General features: G+C 53.3%; 1 protein-coding gene across 1 annotated transcript in view; it reads right to left on the reverse strand.

Annotated features, from left to right (window-relative positions):
- Positions 1–23,309, reverse strand: part of LOC139239369 (pyruvate carboxylase, mitochondrial-like) — a 1,004,568-nt gene that overhangs the window by 97,670 nt on the left and 883,589 nt on the right. The window contains exons 10-11 of the mRNA XM_070868045.1: positions 2,726–2,970; positions 375–554 (exon numbers count right to left, since the gene is read on the reverse strand). Of these exons, the coding sequence (XP_070724146.1) occupies positions 375–554; positions 2,726–2,970 (425 nt within the window). The remainder of the gene's footprint in view (positions 1–374; positions 555–2,725; positions 2,971–23,309) is intronic.

Genomic DNA, 23,309 nt, shown 5'->3' on the forward strand with positions numbered 1-23,309 from the left:
TTAAAGTAATTGGGGGGAGGTTTAGAGGGGATTTGAGGGGAAATGTCCTCACCCAGAGGGTGGTGGGGGTCTGGAACTCACTGCCTGAAAGGGTGGTAGAGGCAGAAACCCTCACCACATTTAAAAAGTACTTGGATGTGCACTTGTAACCTACAGGGCTACGGACCGAGAGCGGGAAAGTGGGATTAGGCTGGGTAGCTCTTGGTCGGCCGGAGCGGACACGATGGGCCAAAATGGCCTCCTTCCGGCACCCTTCCCATTCCGGCTTCTTGCCAATTCCCGAGTTTCAGCGTTCCACCGTCGGCGGTTTCGGGAGAGTATTCCGGAGCTCGGGGTCCAGGCGTGTGCAGGGCCGAGGGCGGAGGGGGTCTTACCTTGCTGCGGAAGGGCTCGGGGAAGCCCCCGTGGGGAATGCCGATGTATCCCTGCAGGAACTCCACCAGGGACTGGGGGAAGGACAGCTCCTCGGCCTCCTGCTCCACGTCCTCTCGCGTCAGGTTGTTCTGCACCATGAACTGCGCGAGGTCGCCCACGATCTTCGAGGACGGGGTAACCTAGGAGCCGGAGAGATCACACACAGCTATTGACAGGAAACCGGAACCAGCCCTCTGCTTACCAGCCGTTTGCAGGCGGGAGTTTGGGGATTGTCATCATCATCATCATACCCAGTCCCTCGGAATCGAGGAAGACTTGCTCCCACTCTAACAGTGAGTTCTCAGGTGACTGAACAGTCCAATACGGGAACCACAGTCTCTGTCACAAGTGGGACAGACAGTGGTTGAGGGAAGGGAGGGTGGGACTGGTTTGCCGCACGCTCCTTCCGCTGCCTGCGCTTGCTTTCTGCACGCTCTCAGCGACGAGACTCGAGGTGCTCAGCACCCTCCCGGATACACTTCCTCCACTCAGGGCGGACTGGTCTTTGGCCAGGGACTCCCAGGTGTTGGTGGGGATGGTGCACTTTATCAGGGAGGCTTTGAGTGTGGGCCCTTGTAACGTTTCCTCTGCCGTGAAGGAGTTCCGAGTAGAGCGCTTGCTTTGGGAGTCTCGTGTCTGGGGCATGCGGACAATGTGGCCCGCCCAGCGGGGCTGGTCGAGTGTGGTCAGTGCTTCGAAGCTGGGGATGTTGGCCTGGTCGAGGACGCTAACCTTGGTGCGTCTGTCCGGGACAGAGAAGGCCCGTCGTGCGCCGAAGGAAGATCTTAAAGATTTCTTCGACAGCGCCTCCCAAACCCGCGACCTCTACCACCACCTCCACGTCCCCTCCGAGTCACACACCATCCCGACTTGGAAATATATCGGCCGTTCCTTCATCGTCGCTGGGTCACAATCCTGGAACTCCCTCCCTAACAGCACTGTGGGAGCACCTTCACCAGACGGACTGCAGCGGTTCAAGAAGGCGGCTCACCACCACCTTCTCAAGGGGCGATTAGGGATGGGCAATAAATGCTGGGCCTTGCCAGTGATGCCCACACCCCGGGAACGAATAAAAAAACAAGATGAACCATCCTCACCTCGAGTGGGTCCGAGCTACGTTCGGGGATGGGAGGGAGGGGCGAAAGGGCAGTGAACCCTGAGCTTGGACAGATAGGGTCACAGGCACTGGGAGAATCAGGTGGGCACCATGGGGGGAGGGGGGAGAGGGGTGAGGGGAGGGGGCGGAGGGGAGTGCAGGAAGGGGAGTGGGGGGGAGGGGAGTGGGGTGAGGGGAGGGGGCGGAGGGGAGTGCAGGGAGGGGAGTGGGGGCAGGGGAGAGGGCAGAGGGGAGTGCAGGGAGGGGAGTGGGGGGGAGGGGAATGGGATGAGGGGGGAGTGGTGGGAGGGGAGTGGGGGGAGGAGAGTGGGGGGAGGGGAGGGGAGGGAGGGGAGTGGGGGGAGGGGAGTAGGGGATAGGGGGTTGGGGAGTGGGGTGAGGAGACTGGGGGGCAGGGGAGTAGGGGTAGGGGGATGGGGAGGGGAGTGAGGGGATGGGGAGTGGGGGGAGGAGACTGGGGGGCAGGGGGAGTGGGGGGAGGGGAGTGGGGCGGAGAGGGAGGGGAGTGGGGTGAGGAGACTGGGGGGGGCAGGGGGAGGAGACTGGGGGCAGGGGAGTAGGGGGAGGGGAGATGGGGGAAGGAGATGGGGGGAGTGGTTTGGGGGATGGGGAGGGGAGTGTGGAGGAGAGGGGTGAGGAGACTGGGGGGGCAGGGGGAGTGGGGGAGGGGAGTGGGGGGGGGAGGGAGGGGAGTGGGGTGAGGAGACTGGGGGCAGGGGAGGGGAGATGTGGGAGGGGAGATGTGGGAGGGGAGATGGGGGGAGGAGATGGGGGGAGGGGAGTGTGGGGGAGAGGGGTGAGGAGACTGGGAGCAGGGGAGTAGGGGGAGGGGAGTAGGGGAGTAATGGGGAGGGGGATGGGGGGAGAGGAGTGGGGGGATGGGGAGTGACGGGAGGGGAGTGGGGGAGGAGACTGGGGGACAGGGGAGTGGGGGGAGGGGAGTGGGGGTCTCAGTCATCCACGATGAGGTATGCAATCGTGAGCCCGGTGGATGAACCGGTAATGTGTCGTGTGATTGTTAAACCTTTGTTAACAAGCCAACTGGTCCTGGATAGCAATGTGTTGCTGTGAATTCTGAAGCCAAGAACCCACGAAGCAAATACCTGGCAGTCGGTGAGCCCTATTGATAAACGCACTGAACGGAGGTTGGGCGACCCGGAAAGAGAACAGCTCCGAGGGTGTTGTGGGCCTCACCTTGATCAGGTCTCCGAGCAGCTTGTTGGCCTCAGTGTAAGCCTTCTTGACGGCCTTGAACTTGTTGCCCAGCCCCATGCTGTGAGCCTGGAAGTGCAGGTTGGTGTACTGGCCCCCGGGGATCTCGTTGTTGTACACATCGGCGTTGCCCGATTTCATGGTCGCCGTGCAGTCGAACGGGGCGTACAGCTGGCGGGTCACCTCCCAGTACTCGTTGTAGTCGTAAATTTTCTCCAGGTCTATATCTGAGCACACGGAAGGAAAGACTTGCATTGATATCGTGCTTTACAGCACCACCGGACGGCACAAAGCGAGAATTTTTTGAATTTCAGTCACTGTTGTAATGTAGGAAACGCGGCAGCCAACTTGCGCACAGCAAGCTCCCACACACAGCAATGTGATGATAGTGACACAGATCGTCTGTGTTTTTCATGATGTTGATTGAGGGATAAAAATTGGCCCCAGAACACCCGGGATAACTCCCCCGCTCTTCCTCACAGTGCCATGGGATCTTTTACATCTACCTGAGAGAGCAGACGTCACATCCAAAAGAGGGACCCTCCGACAGTACGGCGCTCCCTCAACACTGCCCCTCCGACAGTGCGGCACTCCCTCAGTACTGCCCCTCCGACAGTGCGGCGCTCCCTCAGTACTGCCCCTCCGACAGTGCGGCGCTCCCTCAGTACTGCCCCTCCGACAGTGCGGCGCTCCCTCAGTACTGCCCCTCCGACAGTGCGGCGCTCCCTCAACACTGCCCCTCCGACAGTGCGGCGCTCCCTCAACACTGCCCCTCCGACAGTGCGGCGCTCCTTCAGTACTGCCCCTCCCACAGTGCGGCGCTCCCTCAGTACTGCCCCTCTGACAGTGCGGCGCTCCCTCAGTACTGCCCCTCCGACAGTGCGGCGCTCCCTCAGTACTGCCCCTCCGACAGTGCGGCACTCCCTCAACACTGCCCCTCCGACAGTGCGGCGCTCCCTCAGTACTGCCCCTCCGACAGTGCGGCGCTCCCTCAGTACTGCCCCTCCGACAGTGCGGCGCTCCCTCAGTACTGCCTCTCCGACAGTGCGGCGCTCCCTCAGTACCCCTACTGGAGTGGACAGGCTTGCTGCTTTTTCTGGCCAATTTATATGCCTCTTCCTTGGATTTAACACTATCCCTAATTTCCCTTGTTAGCCACGGTTGAGCCACCTTCCCCGTTTTATTTTTACGCCAGACAGGGATGTATAATTGTTGAAGTTCATCCATGTGATATTTAAGTGTCTGCCGTTGCCTATCCACCGTCAACCCTTTAAGTATCATTCGCCAGTCTATCCTAGCCAATTCACGTCTCATACCGAAGTTACCTTTCTTTAAGTTCAGGACCCTAGTCTCTGAATTAACTGTGTCACTCTCCATCTTAATGCAGAATTCCACCATATTATGGTCACTCTTCCCCAAGGGGCCTCGCACAACAAGATTGCTAATTAATCCTCTCTCTTTACACAACACCCAGTCTAGGATGGCCAGCTTTCTAGTTGGTTCCTCGACATAATGGTCTAAAAAAACCATCCCTTATACACTCCAGGAAATCCTCCTCCACCGTATTGCTACCAGTTTGTTTCGCCCAATCTATATGTAAATTAAAGACACCCATGATAACTGCTGTACCTTTATTGCACGCATCCCTAATTTCCTGTTTGATGCTGTCCCCAACCTCACTGCTACTGTTTGGTGGCACAACTCCCACTAGCATTTCCTGCCCTTTGGTATTCCGCAGCTCCACCCATACAGATTCCACATCATCCAGGCTAATGTCCTTCCTTACTATTGCGTTAATCCCCTCTTTAACCAGCAATGCTACCCCACCTCCTTTTCCTTTCAGTCTATCTTTCCTGATATATTAGCATTGATAGAGGATTGGCTGCATAACAGAGAAGAGTCGGGATAAATGGGTCATTTTCAGGTTAGCAAACTGTAACTAGTGGGGTGCCACAGGGATCAGTGCAGGAGCCTCAACTATTTACAATCTATATCAATGACTTGGATGAATGGACAGAGTGTAATGTAGCCAAGTTGGCTGATGATACAAAGATGGATGGGAAAGCAAATTGTGAGGAGGACACAAAAAAATCTACAAACGGACATAGACAGGCTAAGTGAGTGGGCAAAAATTTGGCAGATGGAGTACAATGTTGGAAAATGTGAGGTTGTCCACTTTGTTGGAAAAATAAAAAAGCAAATTATTATTTAAAATTATTTAAAATTTAGATTGCAAAGTGCTGTAGTACAGAGGGACCTGGGGGTCCTTGTGCATGAAACACAAAAAGTTAGTCTGCAGGTACAGCAAGTGATCAGGAAGGCAAAGTGGAATGTTGGCCTTTATTGCAAGAGGGCTGGATTATAAAAGCAGAGAAGTCCTGCTGCAACTGTACAGGGTATTGGTGAGGCCACACCTGGAGTACTGCGTACAGTTTTGGTCTCCCTATTTAAGGAGGGATATACTTGCATTGGAGGCAGTTCAGAGAAGGTTCACTCGGTTGATTCCGGAGATGAGGGGGTTGTCTTATGAAGAAAGGTTGAGCAGGTTGGGCCGATACTCATTGGAGTTTAGAAGAATGGGAGGTGATCTTATTGAAATGTATAAGATTCTGAGGGGGCTCAACAAGGTGGATGCAGAGAGGATGTTTCCCCTCGTGAGGGAATCTAGAACTAGGGGCATAGTTTCAGAATAAGGGGCCGCCCATTTAAAACTGAGATGAGGAGGAATTTCTTCTCTCAGAGGGTTGTAAATCTGTGGAATTCTCTGCCCCAGAGAGCTGTGGAGGCTGGGTCATTGAATATTTTTAAGGTGGAGAGGGACAGATTTTTGAGCGATAAGGGAAGGGTTATGGGGAGCGGGCGGGGAAGTGGAGCTGAGTCCATGATCTTATTTAATGGTGGAGCAGGCTCGAGGGGCCAAATGGCCGACTCCTGCTCCTATTTCTTATGTTCTTAAAGTCTGTGGAGCGGGGCTCAAACCCACGACCTCCTGTCTCAGAGGCGAGAAAGAGATTGATAGCAACCGAGCCAAGGCTGACACAAAAGGATACAGAGGGTCTAATGAAAGATTGTCGCCAAGGGACAGCGGATATACCAAAGGAAGTATTCTGTATTCAGCAGCTTGCAAAGGCTGTCGGCCCAGCACAGAGGGTGAATTTCTGCCAGGTGGAAAAGTAAAAAGACTTGCATTTATATAGCGCCTTTCACAACCTCAAAATGTCCCAAAGCGCTTCACAGCCAATGAAGTAGTGTAGTCACTGTTGTAATGTGGGAAACGCAGGAGCCCGTTTGCGCACAGCAAGCTCCCACACACAGCAATGTGATATTGACCCAGATCATCTGTTTTTATTGATGTTGGTTGAGAGAACTCCCCCTGCTCTTCTTCCAATATGTACATTTGAGAAGGCAGACAGGGCCTCGGTTTAACATCTCATCCGAACGATGGCCCCTCCGACAGTGCGGCACTCCCTCAGTACTGCCCCTCCGACAGTGCGGCGCTCCCTCAGTACTGTCCCTCCGACAGTGCGGTGCTCCCTCAGTACTGTCCCTCCGACAGTGCGGCACTCCCTCAGTACTGCCCCTCCGACAGTGCGGCGCTCCCTCAGCACTGCCCCTCCGACAGTGCGGTGCTCCCTCAGTACTGCCCCTCCGACAGTGCGGCGCTCCCTCAGTACTGCCCCTCCGACAGTGCGGTGCTCCCTCAGTACTGCCCCTCCGACAGTGCGGTGCTCCCTCAGTACTGCCCCTCCGACAGTGCGGTGCTCCCTCAGTACTGCCCCTCCGACAGTGCGGCGCTCCCTCAGTACTGCTCTGGGAGTATCGGCCTGGATTATGGAGCTGGTGTTTGGAGTGAGGCTCGCGCCCATGACCTTCAGAGTTGGAGACAAGTGTGCTGCCCACTGAGCAAAGATGTAAGCAGTTGAGTTCCAGAAGGATGATTTCCAACACCCCATCTGTTCACCATATTAGTGCATAATTTGGAACAAGATGTCTCTTGCAACATTATTAAACTTACCGATGACACATTATGTGGGTAGGAAATGCGTCAATTGATTGATTATCTTTACAGAACGAGGCACCTCTGTGCGGAAGGCCAGTGACATGGCAGACAGATTTTACCGCGGATAAATGCTAGGTGTCGGAAGAGGTAATTGTATATAGGAAGAGGAAAAGGCTATTCAGCCCCTTGAGCCTGTAAACGTGGAAAGAATCCTCTTAAAGGGGAAGCACGACTCAAATCTCCAGGGGAGGAGATGACAGTGGGAGGCGGAAAAGGAGATGGATTTGGGGATGGTCACTGATAAGATCCCGAAAGCTCCTAGTAAATGTGGGACAGTTGAGGCCAACTAGTTACTGGCACACCTGGATTTACAAGTCCTGGAATGCCAACCTTTCATAAATCACAGGTTAGGCCCCAGCTGGAGTAATGTGTCCAATTCTGGGCCCCGCACTTTACGAAGGATGTGAAGGCCTTGGAGAGGGTGCAGAGGAGGTTGACCAGAATGTGGAATTCTCTGCCCCAGAGAGCTGTGGAAGCTGGGACATTAAATAAATTGAAGACAGAGATAGACAGTTTCTTGAGCGATGGAGGGATAAGGGGTTATGGGGAGCGGGCGGGGAAGTGGAGCTGAGTCCATGATCAGATCAGTCATGGAGCAGGCTCGAGGGGCCGAATGGCCAACTCCTGCTCCTATTTGTTACGTTGTTATTCCAGGGATGAGGGACTTCAGTTACGTGGGGAGACTGGAGAAGCTGGGGTTGTTCTCCTCAGAACAGAGAAGGTTAAGGGGAGATTTAATAGAAGTGTTCAAAATCACGAGGGGTTTTGATAGAGTAGATCGGGGAGAGACTGTTCCCGGGGGCAGGAGGGTGGGTAACCATAGGGACACAGATTGACGATAATCGGCGATGGAACCAGAGGGGGAGATGGGGAGAATGTTTTTACGCAGCGAGTTGTTGTGATCGGGAACGCGCTGCCTGAAAGGGCGGTGGGAGCAGATTCAATAGTAACTTTCAAAAGGGAATTGGATAAATACTGGAAGGATTTTTTTTACAGGGTTATGGGTGAGTGGGATCAAGCATGCGTGAATTTTGAATGGACCATGTAGCCCACCCCAAAATTAGAGGGAACATTCAGTTCGGAGCAGTTACTGATTGCCCACAATCTCAGCAACTCCACACTGAAGAAAGACAGACTTGCATTTATACAGCGCCACTCACCATCACCGGGTGTCCCAAAGCGCTTTACAGCCAATGAAGTACTTTTGGAGTGTGGTCACTGTTGTAATGTGGGGAACGGGCAGCTAATTTGTGCACAGCAAGCTCCCACACACAGCAATGTGATAATGACCCAGATCATCTGTTTTAGTGATGTTGATTGAGAGATAAATATTGGCCCCAGGACACCGGGGAGAGCTTCCCCTGCTCTTCTTCGAAATAGTGCCATGGGATCTTTTACATCCACCTGAGAGGACAGACGGGGCCTCGGTTTAATGTCGCATCCGAAAGACGGCATCTCTGACAGTGCATCACTCCCTCAGTACTGCCCCTCCGACAGTGCGGCGCTCCCTCAGTACTGCCCCTCTGACAGTGCGGCGCTCCCTCAGTACTGCCCCTCTGACAGTGCGGCACTCCCTCATTACTGCCCCTCTGACAGTGCGGCACTCCCTCAGTACTGCCCCTCCGACAGTGCGGCGCTCCCTCAGTACTGCCCCTCCGACAGTGCGGCGCTCCCTCAGTACTGTCCCTCCGACAGTGTGGCGCTCCCTCAGTACTGCCCCTCTGACAGTGCGGCGCTCCCTCAGTACTGCCCCTCCGACAGTGCGCCGCTCCCTCAGTACTGCCCCTCCGACAGTGCGGCGCTCCCTCAGTACTGCCCCTCTGACAGTGCGGCAATCCCTCAGTACTGCCCCTTCGACAGTGCGGCGCTCCCTCAGTACTGCCCCTCTGACAGTGCGGCGCTCCCTCAGTACTGCCCCTCCGACAGTGCGGCGCTCCCTCAGTGCTGCCCCTCCGACAGTGCGGTGCTCCCTCAGTAGTGCTCCTCCGACTGTGCGGCGCTCCCTCAGTACTGCCCCTCCAACAGTGCGGCGCTCCCTCAGTACTGCCCCTCCGACAGTGCGGCGCTCCCTCAGCACTGCCCTGGAGTGCCGGCCTAGAATTACGTGCTCCAGTCCCTGGATGTGCATGCACTAAATGCTGAAGCTGCAGTCAGTTTCAGAGGGGTAATCACAGCGAAGCCTTTTCATTCGTGATCGTTACCCAATTGTGTTTGAACGCTCCCCGGACAGATCCTTCTCTTGGGAGTAAAGACCCCCTTGCTCTCCCCCTCGCTCAGAGCTGAGTTAGACCTTACGCTCAGATAGTGGGTTCCCTCTTACTGCCAGGGTTCAGCCAATTCCGGCCCTCTGATTAATGTTCATACTGCAGAGGGGCTGTCAGTATCAGAGCAGCAGAACTCGAAAGCTCGGTTAACGCTTCAGGTAAAAGACCTTTTAACCTCCCCGCTGTCTAAATATTCTCACCTGAAGATCATTTGCTTCTCAAACAGCAGTGAGTGTTGTGACAGCTTTTTGATTTATTGTTTCACCGTATATCGCTGATTAAACACAAACCTGACACCGCTCAAACCCTTCAGCTCTGAATCCTGGGCTCTGGTCCACCCGAGACAGACGGCAGGGAGGTACAATGCAGAGAACATCATTCGGCAGACGCCTCCAATCCCATCCTTTGAGAATCCAGGGAGTAGCGCGCGCTGGAGCAGGAGAACAATGGCAGTGAAGAGGGACATCACCAGGTCGGTGATTGGAGCGAGGTCGGGGCGAAGGAGCGGCAAGTGATCGCGGAGCGACGTGATCGGGGCCCAGGAGAGGCGAGGGCCCAGGAGAGGCGAGGGCCCAGGGGCAGCACGGGCCCAGCCCACACTGTGCGATATGTGAGCGCACTGGGTCCGTGCAGCAGACCTGGTCTCCAGTTGTCCTGGTTAACCCTTGCCACTGGACCAAGACCTCGCTCTGTCAAGCCCGTGTGGTGGCTGGTGTGCAACAGACCAATCGGTAGGATTGTCTTCAACCCAATCCGCAACAGTGAAGCAGCTCACATTTATAGGATGAGGAGGAGGCCATTCAGCCTCTCGAGCCTGTCCCGCCATTCAATCAGATCATGGCTGATCCGTACCTGAACTCCATCTACCCGCCTTGGTTCCGTAACCCTTATGTCGAACAAAAATCTACCAATCTGTTTGGAAATTCTCAATTGGCCCCCAGCCGCAACTGCTTTTAGAAACATAGAAACATAGAAAATAGGTGCAGGAGTAGGCCATTCGGCCCTTCGAGCCTGCACCGCCATTCAATGGGCTCATGGCTGAACATGCAACTTCCGTACCCCATTCCTGCTTTCTCTCCATACCCCTTGATCCCCCTAGTAGTAAGGACTACATCTAACTCCTTTTTGAATATATTTAGTGAATTGGCCTCAACAACTTTCTGTGGTAGAGAATTCCACAGGTTCACCACTCTCTGGGTGAAGAAGGTTCTCCTCATCTCGGTCTGAAATGGCTTACCCCTTATCCTTAGACTGTGACACCTGGCTCTGGACTTCCCCAACATTGGGAACATTCTTCCTGCATCTAACCTGTCTAAACCCGTCAGAATTTTAAACGTTTCTATGAGATCCCCTCTCATTCTTCTGAACTCCAGTGAATACAAGCCCAGTTGATCCAGTCTTTCTTGATAGGTCAGCCCCGCCATCCCGGGAATCAGTCTGGTGAACCTTCGCTGCACTCCCTCAATAGCAAGAATGTCCTTCCTCAGGTTAGGAGACCAAAACTGAACACAATACTCCAGGTGTGGCCTCACCAAGGCCCTGTACAACTGTAGCAACACCTCCCTGCCCTGTATTTAAATCCCCTCGCTGGGATCTCAGGAGGGAGAGAGTTGCAGTACAACAACTTGTATTTATATAGCACCTTTAACATAGTACAATCTCCCAAGACGCTTCACAGCAGTGTTATAAGACAAAGCATTTGACACCGAACCACATAAGAAGAAATTACGGCAGATGACCAAAAGCTGGGTCAGAGAGGTAGGTTATAAGGAGTGTCTTGAAGGAGGAAAGAGAGGCGGAGAGGTTTAGGGAGGGAGTTCCAGAGCTTGGGGCCCAGGCAGCTGAAGGCACGACCACCGATGGTGGAGCGATTATAATCAGGGATGCTCAAGAGGGCAAAATTGGAGGAGCACAGACATCTCGGGGGGTTTGTGGGGCTGGAGGAGATTACAGAGATAGGGAGGGGCGAGGGCCAAGGAGGGATTTGAATACAAGGAGGAGAATTTTGAAATCGGGGCGTTGCGTAACCGGGGGCCAATGCCGGTCAGCGAGCACCTTTAAAGTGGCACCTACCTCTGAGCGCCTGGTTTGTTGGTCGGACCAGACGACAGTAGGGGGAAGGTTTGGGAGGTGTTCAATTGTATGATCAAAGAAGTGGGATTTCAGGAGGCCATGGACTACAGGGAGGAGATGTAACAAGGTCTCTCAAACCCCGACCTCTACCCGCTAGAAGGACAAGGGCAGCAGGCGCATGGGAACACCACCACCTCCACGTTCCCCTCCCAGTCACACAGTATGTTGGTACAGCAAGTGATCAGGAAGGCCACTGGAATCTTGGCCTTTATTGCAAAGGGGATGGAGTATAAAAGCAGGGAAGTCTTGCTACAGTTATACAGGGTATTGGTGAGGCCACACCTGGAGTACTGCGTGCAGTTTTGGTTTCCATATTTACGAAAGGATATACTTGCTTTGGAGGCAGTTCAGAGAAGGTTCACTCGGGGATGAGGGGGTTGACTTATGAGGAAAGGTTGAGGAGGTTGGGCCTCTACTCATTGGAATTCAGAAGAATGAGAGGTGATCTTATTGAAGCGTATAAGATTATGAGGGGGCTCGACAAGGTGGATGCAGAGAGGATGTTTCCATTGATGGGGGAGACTAGAACTAGGGGGCATGATCTTAGAATAAGGGGCCGCCCATTTAAAACTGAGATGAGGAGGAATTTCTTCTCTCAGAGGGTTGTAAATCTGTGGAACTCTCTGCCCCAGAGAGCTGTGGAAGCTGGGACATTAAATAAATTTAAGACAGAAATAGACAGTTTCTTAAACAGTAAGGGAATAAGGGGTTATGGGGAGTGGGCGGGGAAGTGGAGCTGAGTCCATGATCGGATCAGCCATGATTGTATTAAATGGCGGAGCAGGCTCGAGGGGCCGTATGGCCGACTCCTGCTCCCATTTCTTATGTTCTTACGTTCCTTCATCGTCGCTGGGTCACAATCCTGGAACTCCCTCCCTAACAGCACTGTGGGAGCACCTTCACCACACGGACTGCAGCGGTTCAAGAAGGCGGCTCACCACCACCTTCTCAAGGGGCGATTAGGGACGGGCAATAAACGCTGGGCCTTACCAGCGACACACACATCCCGAGAGTGAATAACAGAAAAAGGGAGAGGAGCTGAGGGAGATCATTCACACCTGAACTCTGTGTGCCACCAGTTATAAGGGGAGGGCAGAGTGCTCCTGGGAGAGGCGAAACAACAGATTAAAAAACCCAGACCAATTTGGAGAAAAAAAATGTGGGCAATTCATCTCTGACCCATTGAGGTGATCGGAACCAGTCCAGGTGATCACTCTGGCCCTGAATTCCCTACAGTACCTACCCTTCTGTAAGGTGATCTCCGCCCCAGCCAGAAACAGGTCCCGCTCTCGCTTGAAGGGATCAGTATCCACGGCATGAGACGGCAGAATGTTCCACAAGGCCACGATCCTCTGGGGAAAGATCCACCTCCTGACATCTAACCCAGATCTGGTCTTACACAACTTCAAATTGTGACCCCTGGGCCTCCCGAACCTATTTAATCGGAACAAACTATCAACTGGAGCACAATCTCTTCCCTTCCTTATCTTATAAACCTCAAATCAGATCCCCCCCGCTGAGTCTACGCTTCTCTAAATGGTAGAGTCACAACTCTTTTAGCCTATCTTGTGGACCAATTTCTTATCTGGACAAGCTTGGTTCAAATCGGAACATATCACAACAATGTGATAATGACCATCTGTTTTTGTCGTGATGTTGATTGAGGGATAAATATTGGCCCCAGGACACCGGGGAGAACTCCCCCTGCTCTTCTTCGAAATAGTGGCCGTGGGATCTTTCACATCCACCTGAGAGGGCAGACGGGGGCCTCAGTTTAATATCTCATCCAAAAGACGGCACCTCCGACAGTGTAGCACTCCCTCAGTACTGCCCCTCCGACAGAGCGGCGCTCCCTCAGTACCGCCCCTCCGACAGTGCGGCGCTCCCTCAGTACCGCCCCTCCGACAGTGCAGCGCTCCCTCAGTACCGCCCCTCCGACAGAGTGGCGCTCCCTCAGTACTGTCCCTCCGACAGTGCGGCGCTCCCTCAGTACCGCCCCTCCGACAGTGTGGCGCTCCCTCAGTACCGCCCCTCCGACAGTGCGGCGCTCCTTCAGTACTGCCCCTCCGACAGTGCGGCATTCCCTCAGTACTGTCCCTCCGACAGTGTGGCGCTCCCTCAGTACTGTCCCTCCGACAGTGTGGCGCTCCCTCAGTACTGTCCCTCCGACAGTGTGGCGCTCCCTCAGTACTGCCCCTCTGACAGTGCGGCATTCCCTCAGTACTGGCACTGGAGTGTCAGCCTACAATCTTTGTGCTCTGGAGTGGGACTTGAACCCACAACCTTCAGATTCAGAGGTGAGAGTGCTGCCCACTGAGCCACGGCTGACACTTACAGAAGCAAGGCAGGTAGACGGAGTTTAGATACAGATCAGCCGCGATCTAATTGCTGTGCACAAATTAGCTGCCGCGTTGCCTACATTACAACAGTGACTGCACTTCAAAGGCATTTCATTGGCTGTAAAGCACGTTGGGACGGCCTGAGGATGTGAAAGGCGCTACAGAAATGCAAGTATTTCTCGAATTGAAAGGCGGAAGATGCTGGAGGGGCTGAGTGGCCCCTCCTGTTCCTGCACCAATTGATCCAAGTTCAGCAACACAGGAGGAGGTTCTATACTTTATGTTCAAAGATTCACGGTGATTATTAATCAGTCTCCACCCCGCCCTCTTAGTTTCAAGCTTTCATCACGGAAGGTTAATTAGTAGATCGCTCAGCAGGCTTTGTGCCATAAAAGGTCATAATGGTGTGTGTGTGTCACGGGAGCCCCCCACACATCCTCCCTTCAAACCCTGAATCTTTCCACGCCGTGTGTCTCCGGAGGTGTCAATTACCATATCATTAAAGCCTTTCAGATCCTCAACCATCGCTGTGCCACTCCTGCAGCTCCACAAACGCCTGCAATTTGTTCCGACACAACTGAAATGCCAACAAGCAAACTGGGACAGTTTACTGGAGTCGGACATGGGTACTGCCCATTAATTAGCTTAACTCCCAGCTCCAAGCAGCTGATCGCTCACAATGCCACTGGCTGTCTGTTCACCGGCCAGCCCGACTTCAAACCGCGCAACTTAACTGCTCAACAGACCCGATAGTCAAACCGCTGGGCCATGGCAGATTACAGCACACAGCGAGGCCATTCAGCCCATCGTGTCCATACCAGCTCTTTGTTACAACGACCTCAAACTAATCCCACTGCCCCGCTCTCTCCCCATAGCCCTGTATCAATTCCCAAACTAATCCCACTGCCCCGCTCTCTCCCCATAGCCCTGTGTCAATCCCAAACTAATCCCACTGCCCCGCTCTCTCCCCATAGCCCTGTGTCAATCCCAAACTAATCCCACTGCCCCGCTCTCTCCCCATAGCCCTGTATCAATTCCCAAACTAATCCCACTGCCCCACTCTCTCCCCATAGCCCTGTATCAATCCAAAACTAATCCCACTATCCCTCTCTCTCCCCATAGCCCTGTATCAATCCCCAAACTAATCGCACTGCCCCGCTCTCTCCCCATAGCCCTGTATCAATCCCAATCTAATCCCACTGCCCCGCTCTCTCCCCATAGCCCTGTATCAATCGCACACTAATCCCACTGGCCCGCTCTCTCCCCATAGCCATGTATCAACCCCAAACTAATCCCACTGCCCCGCTCTCTCCCTGTAGCCCTGTTTCAATCCCAAACTAATCCCACTGCCCCGTTCTCTCCCCATAGCCCTGTATCAATCCCAAACTAATCCCACTGCCCCGTTCTCTCCCCATAGCCATGTATCAATCCCAAACTAATCCCACTGCCCCGCTCTCTCCCCATAGCCCTGTATCAATCCCAATCTAATCCCACTGCCCCGCTCTCTCTCCATAGCCCTGTATCAATCCCAAACTAATCCCACTATCCCTCTCTCTCCCCATAGCCCTGCATCAATCCCCAAACTAATCGCACTGCACCGCTCTCTCCCCATAGCCCTGTATCAATCCCAAACTAATCCCACTATCCCTCTCTCTCCCCATAGCCCTGTATCAATCCCCAAACTAATCGCACTGCCCCGCTCTCTCCCCATAGCCCTGTGTCAATCCCAAACTAATCCCACTGCCCGCTCTCTCCCCATAGCCCTGTGTCAATCCCAAACTAATCCCACTGCCCTGCTCTCTCCCCATAGCCCTGGATCAATCCCCAACTAATCCCACCTCCCCGCTCTCTCCCCAGAGCCATGTGTCAATTCCAAACTAATCCAACTGCCCCGCTCTCTCCCTGAAGCTCTGTATCAATTCCCAAACTAATCCCACTGCCCCGCTCTCTCCCCATAGCCCTGTATCAATTCCCAAACTAATCCCACTGCCCCACTCTCTCCCCATAGCCCTGTATCAATCCAAAACTAATCCCACTATCCCTCTCTCTCCCCATAGCCCTGTATCAATCCCCAAACTAATCGCACTGCCCCGCTCTCTCCCCATAGCCCTGTATCAATCGCACACTAATCCCACTGCCCCGCTCTCTCCCCATAGCCATGTATCAACCCCAAACTAATCCCACTGCCCCGCTCTCTCCCCATAGCTCTGTATCAATCCCAAACTAATCCCACTGCCCCGCTCTCTCCCTGTAGCCCTGTTTCAATCCCAAACTAATCCCACTGCCCCATTCTCTCCCCATAGCCCTGTATCAATCCCAAACTAATCCCACTGCCCCGTTCTCTCCCCATAGCCCTGTATCAATCCCAAACTAATCCCACTGCCCCGCTCTCTCCCCATAGCCCTGTATCAATCCCAATCTAATCCCACTGCCCCGCTCTCTCCCCATAGCCCTGTATCAATCCCAAACTAATCCCACTATCCCTCTCTCTCCCCATAGCCCTGTAGCAATCCCAAACTAATCGCACTGCCCCGCTCTCTTCCCATAGCCCTGTATCAATCCCAAACTAATCCCACTGCCCCGCTCTCTCCCCATAGCTCTGTATCAATCCCAAACTAATCCCACTGCCCCGCTCTCTCCCTGTAGCCCTGTTTCAATCCCAAACTAATCCCACTGCCCCGTTCTCTCCCCATAGCCCTGTATCAATCCCAAACTAATCCCACTGCCCCGCTCTCTCCCCATAGCTCTGTATCAATCCCAAACTAATCCCACTGCCCCGCTCTCTCCCTGTAGCCCTGTTTCAATCCCAAACTAATCCCACTGCCCCCGTTCTCTCCCCATAGCCCTGTATCAATCCCAAACTAATCCCACTGCCCCGTTCTCTCCCCATAGCCCTGTTTCAATCCCAAACTAATCCCACTGCCCCGTTCTCTCCCCATAGCCCTGTATCAATCCCAAACTAATCCCACTGCCCCGCTCTCTCCCCATAGCCCTGTTTCAATCCCAAACTAATCCCACTGCCCCGTTCTCTCCCCATAGCCCTGTATCAATCCCAATCTAATCCCACTGCCCCGCTCTCTCTCCATAGCCCTGTATTTTGCTCTGTTGCAAATATTTAGAACATTTCCCCTTCAAGGGTGTAATGGTCTCTGCAGCATCCACTCTCAGCGGGAAAGCATTCCAGGCTCCAACAACCCTCTGTGTAAAGGACGTTCTTCTGCCCTCTCTTTCCGCACTCTCGCAGTGACTATCTTTAATTGATTACCTCACCATTGCCTCTCCAACCAACCTTTCACTGTTCACCCTCCCTCCTGACAATTGAGGGAGTGCTGCACTATCAGAGGTGCCATCCGTGATATATTCTTGCTACATCACCAACAGCTCACTCTGCAAGATGCAGAAACCTGGCATCATGTGACCTTGTCACATGACCCTCTTATTGTATTTACATCAGTAGCTGCATCACCGCAGTTGTCCACTAGGGGGAGCTCTCTATTACACTTCTCCCTCCTTAATGAAGAAGTAATCAGAAGAAAATAATCAGCCTACATAGCTTTCCATTACACTGCCATGTGGATTGGACGTTAAACCGAAGAAAAGCAGTTCCCCCTCAATCAGCATTTGGTCTCCAAAGTGTAGTGGAGGCTGCATCGCGAGCAGGGAATGCAGCGTCGTAAATTGAAAGAAGTATGAGTGAATTGCTGTTTCACCTGGGAGGTATGTTTGGGGCCCTGGACGGTATGAAGTAAAAGGGCAGGTGTTGCGCGGAGCGCCTCCGTTCAGTCCGTAAGCGTAACCCCGCGCGTCCGGTCGCCTGTCACTTTAATTCTCCGCTCCACTCCCACTCTGACCTCTCCGCCCTCGGCCTCCGACACTGTTCCAACGAGGCTCAACGCAAGCTCGAGGAACAGCACCTCATCTTTCGTTTAGGCTCTTTACAGGCTTCTGGACCCAACATCGAGTTCAACAATTTCAGAGCCTAACCTCTGCCCCCATTTTTTTGTGGACGGCAGCTGTTGATGACTCCCCTATTTCCATTTACACTCCTCTGGACCCATCTTTTGTTTCTTCGCTTGTCCCATTACCATCTCGTTTTGCCGTGCACCATCGGCCCTTTAATCTCTCCTGCCCTGCTGCCTTTCCCTGCCTCTGTACTTGCTTAAAAACTTTTACGTCTGAATTGGGCCGGATTTTCGGCTGTGATGATTTCGGGGCGGTAATGGCGGTGGGGCGATACAGTTAGTGCCCGGGGACAGTTAGAGCCTCAGTCAGTAACATTGGGCAGCTGGGCCCTGAGTCAGGGGGCGCAGCACTAAGGGAGGTGTTGTACACCTCTCTCGTGGGGCGTTAGGGCGGGAAACTCCCGAGCTAAAGGGCCAGGCCGGGAGCGCTCCCAGAGACGCCTGGGGGGGAGAGGGGGGCACCTAAAGGAAACCACAAAAACATTCCCAAACATTGCTCACGTCCCCACAATACAAATAACACGAAATGAATAAACACTCACACTGACCTCAGGAGTCCATTACTCACCTCCCCGCTGTCGGGATGGTGGGACCTCCCCGATTTCCCAGGCGTTCGCTGCGGGGCGCGCTGCGGGGCGGACGGGAGTCACAACTCGCGCCGGTGTCGCGACCCAGGGGGGCGTTGCACACACCGGGCGCAGCTCCTCCGGGCTCCGCGCCGCCGCTAAACCCGACCTGAGGATCACCGCGGGGCCCTGGAGGCTGACCGCCCGCCCGGAACACCTCACCCCCGCCATTGTTGCCGCCCCGGGGCGAGAAACGGAGCGCAGGGCAGCCGTAAATCTGCCTCCTTTTCCAATTCCGACGGAAGGTCACCGACCTGAAATGTTAACTCTGTTCCGCTCTCTGCAGATGATGCCCGACCCGCTGAGCGTTTCCAGCATCGTCTGTTTCTATTTCAGGTTCTCTGCATAAGAAATAGGAGCAGGAGTTGGCCATTCGGCCCCTCGAGCCTGCTCCGCCATTCAATAAAATCATGGTTGATCCGATCATGGACTCAGCTCCACTTCCCCGCCCGCCCCCTTATTCCCTTATCGGTTAAGAAACTGTCTATTTCTGTCTTAAATATATTCAATGACCCAGCTTGCACAGCTCTCTGAGGCAGCGAATTCCACAGATTTACAACCCTCTGAGAGAAGAAATTCCTCCTCATCTCAGTTTTAAATGGGCGGCCCCTTATTCTAAGATTATGCCCTCTAGTTCTAGTCTTCCCCCATCAGTGGAAATATCCTCAGTATTTCACTTTTGTATTAATCTGCACTGAGCATTCTCCGCTCTGGTGCAAACAGTCCCAGTATCTCACGTCTCTTGTCGTGACTGAAACACCAAGACATTTCAATAACTACACTGGAACAACTCCCAGTAGATTCAACCGACGATCCAAGGAGATATAGTGAAGTGATTACACCGGCTTGTTTACAACTGAACGCACTGCATGCTATTGGAGGCAATAAACTGGTGTCGATGGAGACAGTAATGGATAAAACAGACTGTCTCTTTTACTCGACTCTGGACTGGCACGTCTGATGCTCACTGATGTATTCATAGAATCACAGAAATTTACAGCACGGAAGGAGGCCATTTCGGCCCATCGTGTCTGCGCCGGCCGACCAAGAGCTACCCAGCCTAATCCCACTTTCCCGCTCTCGGTCCGTAGCCCTGTAGGTTACAAGTGCACATCCAAGTACTTTTTAAATGTGGTGAGGGTTTCTGCCTCTACCACCCTTTCAGGCCGTGAGTTCCGCCCCAGACCCCCACCACCCTCTGGGTGAAGACATTTCCCCTCAAATCCCCTCTAAACCTCCCCCCAATTACTTTAAATCTGTGCCCCCTGGTTGTTGACCCCTCTGCCAAGGGAAACAGGTCCGTCCTATCCACTCTATCCAGGCCCCTCATCATTTTATACACCTCAATCAGGTCTCCCCTCAGCCTCCTCTGTTCCAAAGAAAACAACCCCAGCCTATCCAATCTTTCCTCATCGCTAAAATTCTCCAGTCCAGGCAACATCCTCGTAAATCTCCTCTGCACCCTCTCCAGTGCAATCACATCTTTCCTGTAATGTGGTGACCAGAACTGCACGCAGTACTCCAGCTGTGGTCTAACCAGTGTTTTATACAGTTCAAGCATAACCTCGACTAATAAAGGCAAGTATCAGGGATGTGTGGACCTGCACTCCAAGGTCCCTTTGTTCCTCTACACTTTTCAGTGTCGTACCATTTAATGTGTATTCCCTTGCCTTGTTAGTCCTCCTCTTATCCGGATTGAATTCCATTTGCCACTGTTCTGCCCACCTGACCAGTACATTGATATCTTCCTGCAGTCCGCAGCTTTCTTCTTCAAGAGTAAGGGGGGATCTAACTATTTCCTTTACAAGATGCACTGCAGCAACTCGCCAAGGCTTCTTCGGCAGCACCTCCCAAACCCGCGACCTCTACCCCCTCGAAGGACAAGGGCAGCAGGCGCAGGGGAACACCACCACCTCCACGTTCCCCTCCCAGTCACACACCACCCTGACTTGGAAATATATCGGCCGTTCCTTCATCGTCGCTGGGTCACAATCCTGGAACTCCCTCCCTAACAGCACTGTGGGAGCACCTTCACCACACGGACTGCAGCGGTTCAAGAAGGCGGCTCACCACCACCTTCTCAAGGGGCAATTAGGGACGGGCAATAAATGCCGGCCTTGCCAGCGACGCCCACATCCCGGGAACAAATTTTGAAAAATGTCCAGAACAAGAGGGCATCACCTTAAAATCAGAGCCAGGCCGTTCAGGGTGATGTTGTGGAAGCACTTCTTCATACAAAGGGTGCTGGGAATCTGCAACTCTCTCCCCCAAAAAGGTTGTTGAGGCCGAGGGTCACGTGACAATTTTACAGCTGAGATTGAAAGATTTATGCTGTATAAGGGTATTAAGGGTTATGGAACCAAGGCAGGTAGGTGGAGTTCAGATACAAATTAGCCGTGATCTGAATCAATGATGGAACAGGCTCGAGGGGCTGAATGACCTCCTGCTGTTCCTATATAAATGGGCATGTTCCCCGTGAGCATAAATTGTGGGAATTGTGCAGGTCTGGTCACCACATTACAGGAAAGATGTGATTGCACTGGAGAGGGTGCAGAGGAGATTTACGAGGATGTTGCCGGGACTGGAGAATTTTAGCGATGAGGACAGATTGGATAGGCTGGGGTTGTTTTCTTTGGAACAGAGGAGGCTGAGGGGAGACCTGATTGAGGTGTATAAAATTATGAGGGGCCTGGATAGAGTGGATAGGACCGACCTGTTTCCCTTGGCAGAGGGATGAGAGTTGACAAGGATCTAACGCTCCTGGCTGTCCAGGAGTCTCCAGGAAGTACAGATTACAAGCGTGACTGTGCGGAACTCAGGAGAAAAATCATAGGTGAGTTGAAATATTATCTGTTTCTTTTTCAATATCTTTCAACACTTTTGTTCATTAAGTGTAAAAATATTGAGTATGGGGAAAAATGACTGACGGTGAAGAATCATAAATTGCCACAGCTGCACTGACACTTTAATACGAATCTCAGCTTTATTGGTCTCCTTACCTAAGGAAGGATATACTTGCCATTGAGGGAGTGCAACGAAGGTTCACCAGACTGATTCCTGGGATGGGGGGATTGTCCTATGAGGAGAGATTGAGCAGACTGGGCCGATATTCTCTAGAGTTTCGAAGAATGAGAGGTGATCTCATTGAAACATACACAATTCTTACAGGGCTTGGCAGGGTAGATGCAGTGAGGGTGTTTCCCCCGGGCTGGGGAGTCTAGAACCAGGGGTCACACAGTCTCAGGATAAGGGGTCGGCCATTTAGGACTATACTTGCATTGGAGGATGTTCAGAGAAGGTTCACTCGGTTGATTCCTGAGATGAGGGGGTTGACTTATGAGGAAAGGTTGAGTAGGTTGGGCCTCTCCTCATTGGAGTTCAGAAGAATGAGAGGTGATCTTATCGAAACGTATAAGATAATGAAGGGGCTCGACAAGGTGGATGCAGAGAGGATATTTCCACTCATAGGGGAAACTAAAACTAGGGACATAGTCTAAGAATAAGGGGCCGCCCATTTAAAACTGAGATGAGGCGAAATTTCTTCTCTCAGAGGGTTGTAAATCTGTGAAATTCTCTGCCCCAGAGAGCTGTGGAGACTGGGTCATTGAATATATTTAAGGTGGAGATAGACAGATTTTTGAGCGATAAGGGAGTCGAGGGTTATGGGGGAACGGGCGGGGAAGTGGAGCTGAGTCCATGATCAGATCAGCCATGATCTTATTGAATGGCGGAGCAGGCTCGAGGGGCCAAATGGCCGACTCCTGCTCCTATTTCTTATGTTCTTATTATGTTTAATCAGTTCAAAGACCCGCACAGTTCATTTCGAGCAAAGCTCCAGAACACTCCCCTCCTCCCACACGCACAGATAGATTTTTTTTAATTCACAACAGCAACTTATATTTATATAGTGCTTTTAACATAAGAATTAGCAGGAGTAGGCTATTTGGCCCCTCGAGCCTGGTCCGCCATTCAATAAGGTCATGGCATAGTAAAATGTCCCAACGTGCTTCACAGGAGCGATTATCAGACAAAATTTGACACTGAACCACATAAGGAGATATTCGGGACAGGCGACCAAAAGCTTAGTCGAAGAGGTAGGTTTTAAGTTGCGTCTTAAAGGAGGAGAGGTTTAGGGAGGGAGTTCCAGAGCTTGGGGCCCAGGCAGCTGAAGGCACGGCCACCGATGGTGGAGCGATTATAATCAGGGATGCTCAGGAGGGCAGAATTGGAGGAGCGCAGACATCTCGGGGTTGTGGGGCAGGAGGAGGTTATAGAGATAGGGAGGGGGCGAGGGCCATGGAGGGATTTGTAAACAAGGATGAGAATTTTGAAATCGAGGCATTGCTTAACCGGGAGCCAATTTAGGACAGCAAGCACAGGGGGTGATGGGTGAGTGGGACTTGGTGTGAGTTAGGACACGGGGCAGCGAGCACAGGGGGTGATAGGTGAGCAGGACTCGGTGTGAGTTAGGACACGGGGCAGCGAGCACAGGGGGTGATAGGTGAGCGGGACTCGGTGTGAGTTAGGACACGGGGCAGCGAGCACAGGGGGTGATGGGTGAGCGGGATTCGATGCGAGTTAGGACACGGGGCAGTGAGCACAGGGGGTGATGGGTGAGTGGGACTCGGTGCGAGTTAGGACACGAGGCAGCGAGCATAGGGGGTGATGGGTGAGCGGGACTTGGTGCGAGTTAGGACACGGGGCAGCGAGCAAAGGAGGAAGGGTGAGCGGGACTCGGTGCGAGTTAGGACACGGGGCAGTGAGCACAGGGGGTGATGGGTGAGTGGGACTCGGTGTGAGTTAGGACACGGGGCAGTGAGCACAGGGGGTGATGGGTGAGCGGGACTCGGTGCGAGTTAGGACACGGGGCAGTGAGCACAGGGGGTGATGGGTGAGTGGGACTCGGTGTGAGTTAGGACACGAGGCAGCGACCACAGGGGGTGATGGGTGAGTGGGACTCGGTGCGAGTTAGGACACGAGGCAGCGACCACAGGGGGTGATGGGTGAGCGGGACTCGGTGCGAGTTAGGACACGGGGGCAGCCGAGTTTTGGATCACCTCTGGTTTACGTCGGGTAGAATGTGGGAGGCCGGCCAGGAGAGCATTGGAATAGTCAAGTCTGAAGGTAACAAAGGCACGGATGAGGGTTTCAGCAGCGGATGAACTGAGGCAGGGGTGGAGAC

Source organism: Pristiophorus japonicus, chromosome 27, assembly GCF_044704955.1.
Source record: "Pristiophorus japonicus isolate sPriJap1 chromosome 27, sPriJap1.hap1, whole genome shotgun sequence".
NCBI classification, from domain to species: domain Eukaryota; kingdom Metazoa; phylum Chordata; class Chondrichthyes; family Pristiophoridae; genus Pristiophorus; species Pristiophorus japonicus.